The following is a 12,824-nucleotide window of genomic DNA, read 5'->3' on the forward strand; positions in this document are numbered from 1 at the left end:
GATGTAAAAGTTAAAAAATGAAGGGCACCTGGCTTGGTCAATGGATCCTGATCTAGGAGTTTTGGGTTCAAGCCCCAAATACTCTCTTGGGTATAGAGATTAAATAAAAATCTTAAAAAAAAAAGTATGGGAGAAAACATTATGCTAAATGAAAAATGCCAGTCATGAAAAGATATATACTGTACGATTCCACTTAAAATAGTCAAATTCACAGAAGAAAAATATAGAATGGTGGTTACCAGGGGCTGAGAGGATGGGGGGAAAGGGGAAGTTGTTTAACAGTACAGAATTATAATATGGCAAGATGACAAAGTTCTGGAGATCTGTTGCACAACAATGTGAATATACTTAACACTACTGAACTATACACTTAAAAATAGTTAAGGTGGTAAATTTTATGTTGTATTTTATTTTTTTACCACAATTTTAAAAATTGGAGAAACTGGCTGAGTGGGTACATGGAAACTTATTTATATTACATATACTAACATAAATATGCATATGCATATGTATTGTTGAAAGGAAGTACCCAGAAAAAAACTGCTATCTGCTTTAAGACTCTATTTCAAGGAATGGCAGAAAATGTAAACTTGTCCATGGTAGAGAAAATATCAGTGACCTCCTGAGGCCAGATCCTCCTGAGTATATATCAAAAAGAGCAGAAAGAACACTTGGGTACTGGGTATATTTATTACCATGAATTACGTAAGAGTTTCACATGTGTTTATACACATGGAGACTCACCAACTTCCTGAATCTGATGGAAGGTCATCTACAAAAAACCTTCAGCTAACATCATGTTTGAGGCTCAAATACTACATGTTCTTCCCAAAGCAAAGATCATGAAGAAGGCAAAGATGACCTCTTTTATCACTTCTATTTGATATTATACTAGAAGTTCTAGCTATTGCAGTAAGGCAAAGGTAGGAATAAAGGAGTGGGGGAGAATAAAGGGAGGGAAAAATGGAGGGAGGGAGGAGAGGTGTGGGAGAGGGATAAAGGAAGGAAGTTCATTAAGGAAGGGCATACAGATCAGAAAGGAAGAAGTGAAACCATATCTCTATTTGCAGATACCATGAGGGACTGCCTAGAATATCCCCAGGAACCCACCCTACAACTACTAGAACTAGATAGTGACTTGGCAAGTTTGTAGGACACAAGGTAAGTATTTAGAAATCAATTGTATTTTTACATACCAGCAGAAAATATCTAGAAAATGAAATTAAAGATCAATTCTATTTATAATCATATAAGATTAAGATTGAAGATGTGGGAGTAAGTTTATCAAAGGCTGTGTACGATTTCTACACTGAAAACTATAAGGTACTGTTAAGAGAAATTAAAGACCTGGGGCGCCTGGGTGGCTCAGTGGGTTAAAGCCTCTGCCTTCGGCTCAGGTCATGATCCCAGGGTCCTGGGATCCAGCCCGGCATCAGGCTCTCTGCACCTCAGGGAGCCTGCTTCCTCCTCTCTCTCTCTGCCTGCCTCTCTGCCTGCTTGTGCTGTCTCTCAAATAAATAAATAAAATCTTTAAAAAAATGCAAAAAAAAAAAAAAAAAAGAGAAATTAAAGACCTGAATAAATGTAAAGCTACACCATGCTTGTGGACTCAAATACTTAGCTACTGTTACAAGGTTGTTTCTCCCTGTATCAAACTACAGTTGCAATCATAAATCTAGCAGGCTTTTTATAGCAATTGACAAGTCAACTCTAAAAGATATATGGAAATATAGAAGGTCTAGAATTTCTAAAATAGCCTTGAAAAAACCACAATGTTGGAAGACTTACACTATCTGATTTCAAGACTAACTATAAATCTACAAAAATTAAAACAGTGTGATACTTCTGCACAAGGAGCGGCGAGCAGACCCATGGGGTGGAGTAGAGCTTCAAGAAACAAGATGTGCACTTCTATCAGCCACTGATTTTCAAACAGGGAACCAGTGAAATCCAGTGGGGAAAGGAAAGCCTTTCATCAAACAGCCCTGTAATAATTGCATGTCCATAGGAAAAAATGAACCTCAACTCCTGTATCATACCATAACCAAATGTTAATTTGAGATGGATCGAAATCCCAAACATAAAAGCTAAAACCACAAAGTTTTTTATAGACAAACAAAAGAACATCTTTGTGACTTGGTAGTAGGCAAAAATGACTTAAGGCACACAAAGCAATAAGTACCATGGGAAAACGTGACCAAGTGAACTTGAAACTGAAAGACTTCTGCTCATGAAAGGAAATAAATAAGCAGGATGCAGATGGGGAGAAAATACCATTACACAGAACATCTATCTATCAGAAGACTGGTACCCGCATATGTAACAACTCAAAAACTTAACTAAAAAAAGACAGCCTAGTATAAAAGGATGAAATATTTAAATGGATACTCCACAAAGGAATACATATCAATGGTTACCAAGCAAATGCAAAATGACTAAAATATATCTCGATATCTGAATATGTAGTGGTACCACTCTGCAAGTTGTAGGACTTGGCCAGCAGCGTTATACAATTCCAGTTATATTCGTGTAGCAACCAGATGTTTGGATCCAACCAAACTAATAGGATGAAAAGCAAGAGCCTTGAACATACTGACAAGAAAGTGGTCATAGGTTTTAGACTAGATACAGAAAACAAGTTCAGGAAGGAGTTGAAAAATTGGGGTGAAGGAAATACAGGTTCAAGTAATACTGGTATCAAATTTATGAACGTGAATATATGAAAATTTGACTTTGTTTTCATTAGTCTATTTTTTCTGCAGAGAGCATGCAGCTGCTACCCCACGTGATCAGAGTCAAGAGGAGAGTTAGAGAAAACGAGTTTAATACCTTCAATGCTGTATATTTGTACTTTATCCTCAGGGACAGTTACTGCTTCCCATTGATGATCCTTAAATAAAAACAGGTTTGACTATAAATAAATAATTTACTTCTGCTTTAAATCTTCTTTAAATACCAATTTAAAAACGTGAAAATTATTCAAACAATAAGGTTATTTTTTATTAAGTATCACTAAGTAACACATTTCTTGCTACATCAATTGATTGTGTAATACATTATAAAGTGTCACATTTAATCTATTTGCTCACTTTTAAAAGGAAATACTGGTATGATTTCATAGTATAATGGTATAATTTCTTGTTTTTGACCAAAAAAGCGATCACTACCATTAATATTTATTAGAGGATATCCTTTTTTTAAAGTTACCAAATCCTGTCATTTATGCCTTTGAAAGAGTGTGAAATCCTACGCATTCCTCAATTCCCACTCACTGATTGACCGACCTTAGATTCAAACACTGAATGCACATGAATAATCACCATATTTGCCCCTCCGCCCCTTCCATGTGCTTTCACTGAAAATTTGTATAACTTAATAAAAAACACTGAATTCACAAAAAAAGCTACAGGAAAAATTAGATATCATTCCTAAAAGATGAGATCCTAAAACCTTCAACTAATCTTGTAAGGAAAATAGATTCTCTTCTTTTGTTACTTAAGGACATTTTATAGAAATTCACCCTGAACCCTCAATCTCTTCACTAACACCCTCTACTTCTTTTTCTTAATTGAAACGTGTCCATAGGCTAAGGGCACCACCACCGTCATGGCATCTCCAGGTAAGGTGCTAATTCTCCCATACCTCAAAGCCTCAGGGTTGGGAGGAAAGGGTTGCTACCCTCTTCTCTGCCCCAAAGATTTGAGCAACTTCTTATTTTATATGTGTAAAAACACTGGCTCCTTTGAGGCACATGCCAGATGGTTGTTAACTTCAAAGTGATGCTTCCTGGTTTACTGCCTTGCCTTCTAAGAAATTTTTATATTATGGAAATGTTCATGATTTTTATTTATTTTTTTAACTTAAATTCAATTAACAGTGTATCATTACTTTCAGAGGTAGAGTTCAGTGATTCATCAGTCTTACATAACACCCAGTGCTTGTTACATCATGTGCCCTCCTTAATGCCCATCACCCAGGTACCCCATCCCTCCATGCACCTCCTCTCTAGCAACCCTCAGTGTGTTTCCTATCATTGAGTCTCTTATGGTTTGTCTCCCTCTCTGATTTCATTTTGTTTTATTTTTCCCTCTCTTCCCCGATGATCATCTGTTTCTTGAATTCCACATATGTGTGGAGATCATATGGTAATTGTCTTCCTCTGATTGACTTATTTCGCTTAGCATAATACCCTCTAGTTCTATCTGCGTCATTGTAAATGGCAAGATTGCATTTTTTTGATGGTTGAGCAGTATTCCATTGTGTGTGTGTGTGTGTGTGTGTGTACACAAACCCCACATATACCATGTGGGGTATATATATACATATATACATACATACACACACACACACACCCCAATGGAATACATACAATGGCATTGTATTTATACACACGTGATACAATTCCATTGTGTATATGTAGATGTATACATACATACGAACATATGATCATATACATTATACACATACATACAGTACACATATGTATGTGTGCATATGTATGCACGTGTATATAGACATGTATGTAGACGTGTGTGTATGGACACACATGTGTGTCTATACATACATACCACATCTTTATCCATTCATCTGTCCATGGACATCTGGGCTCTTTCCAGAGTCTGGCCATTGTGGACATTGCTGCTGTGAACATCGGGGTGCAGGGGCCCCTGAGAATCACTACCTTTCCATCTTTGGGGTATATACCCAGTAGTGTAATTGCTGGGTCATAGGGTAGCTCTATTTTTAACTTTTTGAGGAACCTTCACACTGTTTTCCAGAGTGGCTGCACCAGCTTGCATTCCCTCCCATAGTGTAAGAGGTTTCCCCTTCCTCCGCATCCTTGCCAGCATCTGTGGTTTCCTGACTTGTTCATTTTAGCCATTCTGACTGGTGTGAGGTGGTATCTCATTGCGGTTTTGATTTCTATTTCCCTGATGCCGAGTGATGTGGAGCATTTTTTTTTTCATGTGTCTGTTGGCCATTTGTAAGTTTTCTTCAGAGAAATGTCTGTTCATGTCTTCTGCCCATTTCATGACTGGATTATCTGTTCTTTGGGTGTTGAATTTGGTAAGTCCTTTATAGATTTTGGATTCTAGCCCTTCTTCAGATAAGACATTTACAAACATCTTCTCCCATTCTGTAGGCTGTCTTTTGGTTCTGTCAACTTTTCCTTTGCTGTGCAAAAGCTTTTTATCCTTATGAAGTCCTAATAATTCATTTTTGCCTGTTTCCCTTGACTTTGGAGATGTGTCTAGCAAGAAGTTGCTGTGGCCAAGGTCAAAGAGGTTGCAGCCTGTGTTCTCCTCTAGGATTTTGATGGATTCCTATCTCACATTGATGTCTTTCATCCATTTTGAGTTTATTTTTGTGTATGGTGTAGGAAATGATCCAGTTTCATTCTTTTGCATGTGGCTTTTCAATTTTCCCAACATCATTTGATGAAGAGACTTTTTTTCCACTGGATATTTCTTTCCCATTTTGTTGAAGATTAGTTGGCCATAGAGTTGAGGGTTCATTTCTGGGCTCTCTATTCTGTTCCACTGATCTATGTGTCTGTTTTTGTGTCAGTACCATACTATCTTGATGATGACAGCTTTGTGAAAGAGCTTGAAGTCTGGAATTGCGATGCCACCAGCTTTAGTTTTCTTTTTTCAAAATTCTTTTGGTTATTCAGGGTCTTTTCTGGTTCCATACAAATTTTAGGATTATTTGTCCCAGTTCTGTGAAAAGTGTTGATGGTATTTTCATAGGGATTGCATTGGCTGTACAGACTGCTCCGGGTAGCAAAGACATTTTAACAATATTTGTTCTTCTAATCCATGAGCATGGAGTGTTTTCCATTTCTTTGTGTCTTCCTCAATTTATTTTATGAGTGTTCCATAGTTTTCAGACTTTAGATCCTTCCCCTCTTTGGTTTGGCTTATTCCTAGTATCCTACAGTTTCGGGTGCAATTGTAAATGGGATTGATTCCTTAATTTCTGTTTCTTCTGTTTCAGTATATAAAAACGCAACTGATATCTGTACATTGATGTTATATTCTGCTACTTTGCTGAATTCCTGAATGAGTTCTAGCAATTCTGGGGTGGAGTCTTTTGGGTTTTCCACATAAAATATCATGGCATCTCTGAAGAGTGAGAGTTTGACTTCTTTGCCAATTCAGATGCCTTTTATTTCCTTTTTTTGTCTGTTGAGGCGAGGACTTCTAGTACTATGTTGAATAACAGTGGTGAGAGTGGACATCCCTGTCCTGTTCTTGACTTTAGGGAGAAAGCTCTCCAGTTTTCCCCATGGAGAATGATATTTCTGTGGGCTTTCTGTAAGTGGCTTTTATGATTTTGAAGTATGTTCCCTCTATCCCTACGCTGTGGAGACTTTTGATCAAGAAAGGATGTTGTATTTTGTCAAATTTTTTTTTTCTGCATCTATTGAGGGGATCATATGGGTGGGAGGCAACTTTAAACATTAGACTGAGTTACCAGAGAGTATCTCTACAAAGAAGAAACACTTATACTGAAATCTAAATGGGAAGAAACTGAGATGCAAAGATCTGGAAGTTTCTGGGCAGAAAGATCTGAAATGGGCATGATCTTTGTTAAAGAAAGAAAAAAAAACAAACATGGCTGGAACATAGTAAGCATAAAGAACAGTCTGAGATGTCAGAGAAATAGCCAAGGACAGATCACAATGACCCTCATACACAATGTTAAAGAGACAGAAGGAAGATTTTAAGCAGCCACTACACAGAGAATGGCTTCTAGGAAAGTCAGAGAGAATACAGGGTGAATGTACTATTGCTAGAGAAATCCAAGAAAGAGAGGATTCTAAATATGCTTTTGGGAGGACTCTCCCTGCCTTTCTAGGTTCATTTCTGGCACATGGCAGGCATTTAACATTTATAAATGCATTTTATACTATACCTACCAGATATCATACTATAATTGCTTATTTCCTTGTTGGAAACATCCATTAGACCACACTGAGTGCAGGCAGGGACTACATCGATCCTATTCCACCCTCTTCTCGCAAAACTGAAGTTCATTTCTAAAGATAAACTAGTTAAAAAAATATTCCTACAAACCCTACTGGAATAAATACACCAATTAAAATTGTGAGTGACCCTGAGAAGCTGTGCTAATATTTGGAACTCAAGTATTCTATGAAGATGCTCTAAAATAAAAAGAAATAACAGGGGGTGCCTGGGTGGCTCAGTGGGTTAAGCCTCTGCCTTCAGCTCAGGTCATGATCTCAGGGCCCTGGGATCGAGCCCCGTATCGGGCTCTCTGCTTGGCAGGGAGCCTGCTTCCTCCCCTCTCTGGCTGCTGCTCTGCCTACTTGTAATCTCTCTCTCTCTCTCTCTCTCTCTCTATCTGTAAAAAAGAAAAAAAAATTAAAAAAAAAAAAAAGAAATAACAGTATGTGGAAAACCTCAGGGGCATTTGCTTAATGTCTATCTATAGTTTACCTGGAACAAAAGGCAGGATTTTACAAGACAGAGGAAAAAGACTAGCGCCTCATTAAAATTTAGCAACTGCAGAAATGTCTGTTCATGTCCTCTGCCCATTTCTTGATTGGATTGTTTGTTCTTTGGGTGTTGAGTTTGCTAAGTTCCTTAGAGATTTTGGATACTAGCCCTTTATCTGATATGTCGTTTGCAAATATCTTCTCCCATTCTGTCAGCTGTCTTTAATTAGATTAGTAAATGCAGATCAACTCTTAGTTGGATTTTTATGAAATAACTATATAGTCCAGACTAGAAGTATGCTCCTGGACTAAATAGTAAGTGGTAGGTATTTGTAAACAATGGCTCGAGAATTCTCTTCAGGTTAAAAAGAAGTCAGAAAACACACCATGTGGTTGGAAGGTTGAATATAGCTGCAGTACAGCACATACCGACTCTGAGCAACCACCGGAGGGTTTTGAAGGGGCGGGGGTGGGAGGTTGGGGGAACAGGTGGTGGGTATTAGGGAGGGCACGTAGTGTATGGAGCACTGGGTGTGGTGCAAAAACAATGAATTCTGTTACACTGAAAAGAAATTTAAAAAAAAATTAAGCATTTCCAAACACTACCATAAGAATCAGTACCTCACTATTTTCAAATAGAAGATTTTATGAATGGATAAGACCACTTCTCAGTATTTGTTAAAATATTTTTTAAGTGAGTGCCTCTACATTTGAGAAACTGGTATCTTTTCTAGATTCCAGTTCATATGTTCATATGAGGGTTAAATGTTTGGTAATTAACATGTAATTTATTTCTGAAAAATCTTAGGTTAAAAAACTAGTATTAAAATCTAACATTAATTTTTCTGTTGCAATTAAACATCAGAAATAATCTTCATTTCTAATTAATGGAATGGGCTACCATGCTAATCAGAACTATAGGGTTAATACTGAAATCTATTAAAATAGCCAGAAAAACAAATAAACAAAAATCCACATTCTTAAATTAAAACATTTTATAACATATATATATATACACACACACAAACATAAAATGGTAGATGGAATAAAGCTTACATCATTATCTCCAGCAATGTAGAATGATAGAGTCTGGCTCCCAAGATTAAAATCTATCCAAAATTCCTCAAGTTTTTCATCTGAAGGTATTTGCAACTAATAAAAAAAATTAAAAATTATTATATACCATGATTTTAAAAATGACAACAGAAAATTATGACTATGTTATATTCCTGGTTGAGTTTGTTTGTTTAAGAAAAGAGGAAGGACACCTGGGTGGCTCAGTGGGTTAAAGCCTCTCTATCTTTGGCTCAGGTCATGATCCCACTGTCCTGGGATCAAGCCCCAGGGTCCTGATATCAAGCCCTGCTTCTCCGGGCTCTCTGCTCAGCAGGGAGCCTGCTTCCTCCTCTCTCTCTGCCTGCCTCTCTGCCCACTTGTGATCTCTGTCTGTCAAATAAATAAATAAAATATTTAAAAAAAAATAAAGAGGGGACAGCCAGAAGGTGAGGTAAGAGAAAGAGCAGCCAAGCACATTTAATCAGAAACAAGAAGAAATGTTGCTTTAATACCTTACACAGAAATTAGCTAGCTCCAAGAAATCACAAATATTCCAAGTACAAATAAAGGTTGAAAATATTAGTTATTGAATGCTAAATCAATAAGGGGCTTGACTTAAGGGAAAAGAAGCAAATCTGAAGTACAGCCTTTATATTTCAGTTATCCTTGGCTACAAATACATCACTTCACAAAATGGCTCTTAGACACGGAATACTAGACCAGCTGTATTTGTGATCAAGTTATGACTATTTTTAACTTTCTTGTCAACTTGTAACCTATAATTCACTAGATCATGTATCAAAGTTCATCTAATACCTAAAACATGTTTCATTTATTTATTTATTCAATCATGTATTCATTTTAACTCTTCTGATACAGAGAGATACAGACAGCATGAGCAGGGAGACAGAAGGAGAAGGAGAAGCAGACTCCCCGCTGATCGGGGAGCCCAAAGTGGGGCTTGATGCCAGGACTCTGGGATCATGACCTGAGCTGAAGGCAGACGCTTAACCATCTGAGCCACTCAGGTACTCCAACATGTTAAATTTAAAACTTACCTCATATTTATCAAGAAATGCTGATAAACAAGGAAATGTAAAGACCCTGAAATAAAAAGCAGCTCATGTTAAAAAAATATTAATAAGCCTTCACACTGTAATCTTGACTAGCCATAGAAATCATGTCTAGGATCAAAAGGTAATCGGGTTTTGGTCCTAATGATTTAAATAAAATCATATCTCCTTCTAAACTAAAATAAGAGTTTAATGGAAAGTTGTTTCTGTAGAAAAGTATATTATTTTGAGGATACTACTCAGCCTCCCCTTCTAACTACAGTGACTATACCAATTTACTTTTTATGCTATAGAGTATAAGTAGAAATTCCTAATTTAGCTTATACTATTAAGATAGTGGAAGCTCCCATAGGGTTTACACAGGAAAAGAAGAGTAAAAGTGAATAGTACAGCTAATAGAAATGACTGAATTTGCTGAACACTTTCTTGGTCAGACACTTTTTATTATAAGCACTTAACATAATCATCTCATCTAATTCCTACAACACACATATGAGGTAAGTATTACTGTATTCTCATTTTACATCTAAGGAAACTGAGATAAGTAAGTTTAATAATTTGCCCACATTAGAATAGGAAGAGGGGAACCTATGATTCAAATCCAAAGAGCCTGAATCCCTGTTCTCAACCCTCACCCTGTCCTTGTTTCCTTGGTAAGTAAAGTAAATGTTCAGTAAAGGTGTGCTGAGCATCTATAATATGATGCCAGGGAATGAAATGCAAATACTGCTCTGTTACTATCAAAAGTGTTAATTACTTTTCATTCATGCTCATTCCTGAGATGAAATAACCTCAGAAAGAGGTTAGTGTTACAGTGTGTTTATTATTAAAAAAAGAGAATTTGTTTGCTATATATTTTTATTCCAGTATGAGGATGAAGGAGGCAATATTAATACTAGGTTTTTATTATTCCTCAAACACTAAATTTATGATAAGGTATATGCAATTCTAAATAAACCAATTTTTAAATACTAAATACAAATATATGTTTCCTCTAAAAAGTACAAAGTAAAGTAAGACCCGCAGGAGATTATTATCAGTCGACCAGTGCAGTAACTTATACATGGTATTACAAAAAAATATTGTTTTAAATATCCCTGCGCATTTTATAACCCAAATGACCAAATACATTTTAAAGGTTCAACAACACTGTGTGCTGCCTCCTGGGCTAGTTTTTTTTTTTTTTAATCAGTAAATGGTTGAATACTATATTAATAGCTTACCTTCTCTTGTCTCCAAGCATGCCATTTACAAGGTTGAGAAATACTCTGCAATCCTAATTTTAAAAAAAGAGACTTTAAAAAAGCATAGTAATAAAGACCCCTATTGTTAATTTATTATTTTTATACTACTTACTGTTTCAAATTCAGAATCTTTAATTCCTTTAAATGCATTAGCAATAAAATCCATTGAAAACCACTGACATGCCAATTCTTGTCTTTGTTTTTCTGTAGTCATTCTACATAGTGCTTCTACGATACCTACTTGTAAGTCATAATCTTAAAAAAAATTGTTAATGTATTATTAGAAAGTGTGAAAAACAAGTTTATAAAAGTCATTGGTTACAAGCAATTAGAACAAGCAAGAGAAAGAAGGAAAATACTGGTGTCATTCACTCATCTTTTGCTATTTTGTTCATAAGGATTAGACAGATCTCATCAGTACAGAAATGAATACAGCCCAAATAAGAAGTTTGGTGTAAATAACAAGTTTACTAATAGACGAAAAGAGTAAAACTTTTTCTTAAAAAAGGATATTTGAAAGAAATTCCTAAATATTCAAAGACTCTGCCATTCCATTATTAGAGTTGTGAATTGCAAAACAACTCATAGGATAGTCTATAAATCACAGAAGCTTTTACTTTTGTATGATGGTTACAGTCTTTCCAAAGTACTTTAACCAGTGGTTTGCTTGATATGTAAACCACTACATCAAAATTTTCTCATACTAAACTTAGAAAAGATTGAGTTCTTTTAAAAAACTCATTGTTTAAGAACAAATCTTTAAGTCCCCAAAATATTAATAATTTCACGAAACACCATTTGAGGAATTTCTTAGGAAAAGTAATTCAAATATGTTAGAAAACTAAATTATTATTCATTAAGTCTACCATTAGGCCAATTTATATCTGAAGACCCCTACTGTCATGTTTATTTTTTAGTCTCATGGATGTAGATCATTTAATCACCTATTAATAATTGAAAATTGTTTGATTGTACATAGTTTATAATTCCCTCACATAATCTCACTATATTACAATGTTAATATTATTTTGACTAAAGAGATAATATATTTTACTAATAAATTTGGAATACTTTCAAATATGAACATTTTGAAAAAGCATACTTACCTCCAGCATCTAAAATCCTTTCTCCCATACTACTCCTGTAAATCAAAATAACAGATTACATGCCAAACTAGTACCAATTAAATAAAAAACCCACATATTTAGGGGGCAAAAACTTCACTAAAATTTACAATTGGCGAGTATCATAGACTTTTGCAGAAAATATAACCATAAATTATATTAGAAATCTACAGTAGTTTATCGGTTTTAATTATTAATGCAACTCATGGTTGTCTTACAGCCTTATAAAATATCCTTTAAATTCTTAACCTGAACCACTAATTAAAGCAATATGGTACAAATTATTACATGAGAATTAACATTTCTTGGTTAGAGAGTATTTTCCTGGCATCTTGAGGCATTTTGTCAAGCATAGCATTCATTTTTTTTAGAGTCTAGAAAAGAAAAAAAGATAATTCATTAACTTTATATATTCAGTGAAACATTAAGTATTTAGAGAAATATTCTAGGTATACAAACTTAGAAGCCTAGTTTTTTTCCCTTTAGTACAGCATTTTAAATAGGGAATGGAGAAGGTTAGAGTAAAAAATATTAAGTATAAAATAGTGAATACAAAAAACATGAAACAAAGGATATCAAGAATAAAATATACCATGATTCCAGTTATACTCTCTGCAATAAGACATATGTTTATTATTACTCTGTTATAAGAACTAAAGGAACAAAAACTATTACTTAATATTTGTTCTTATGGTTATATATATGTACACACATATACATATTAATATAGGTTATTTTTAACATTTAAATACTGAGAACTCCTAATATCTAGATGCTATAATTCATTTTCATACAAGCTATATGCATATATAAACACAGCTATGAATTTTCAATAAATATTTGGTAACATATTTATTCATCATGT

At 35.1% G+C, this 12,824-nt stretch overlaps 1 protein-coding gene across 1 annotated transcript in view; it reads right to left on the bottom strand.

The window, feature by feature from the left end:
- Positions 1-12,824, bottom strand: part of SYCP2 (synaptonemal complex protein 2) — a 70,014-nt gene that overhangs the window by 43,261 nt on the left and 13,929 nt on the right. The window contains exons 8-14 of the mRNA XM_045980152.1: positions 12,248-12,333; positions 11,942-11,976; positions 10,948-11,090; positions 10,815-10,867; positions 9,577-9,622; positions 8,519-8,614; positions 2,830-2,890 (exon numbers count right to left, since the gene is read on the bottom strand). Of these exons, the coding sequence (XP_045836108.1) occupies positions 2,830-2,890; positions 8,519-8,614; positions 9,577-9,622; positions 10,815-10,867; positions 10,948-11,090; positions 11,942-11,976; positions 12,248-12,333 (520 nt within the window). The remainder of the gene's footprint in view (positions 1-2,829; positions 2,891-8,518; positions 8,615-9,576; positions 9,623-10,814; positions 10,868-10,947; positions 11,091-11,941; positions 11,977-12,247; positions 12,334-12,824) is intronic.

The sequence above is a fragment of the Meles meles genome, chromosome 16, assembly GCF_922984935.1.
Source record: "Meles meles chromosome 16, mMelMel3.1 paternal haplotype, whole genome shotgun sequence".
Lineage (NCBI taxonomy): Eukaryota > Metazoa > Chordata > Mammalia > Carnivora > Mustelidae > Meles > Meles meles.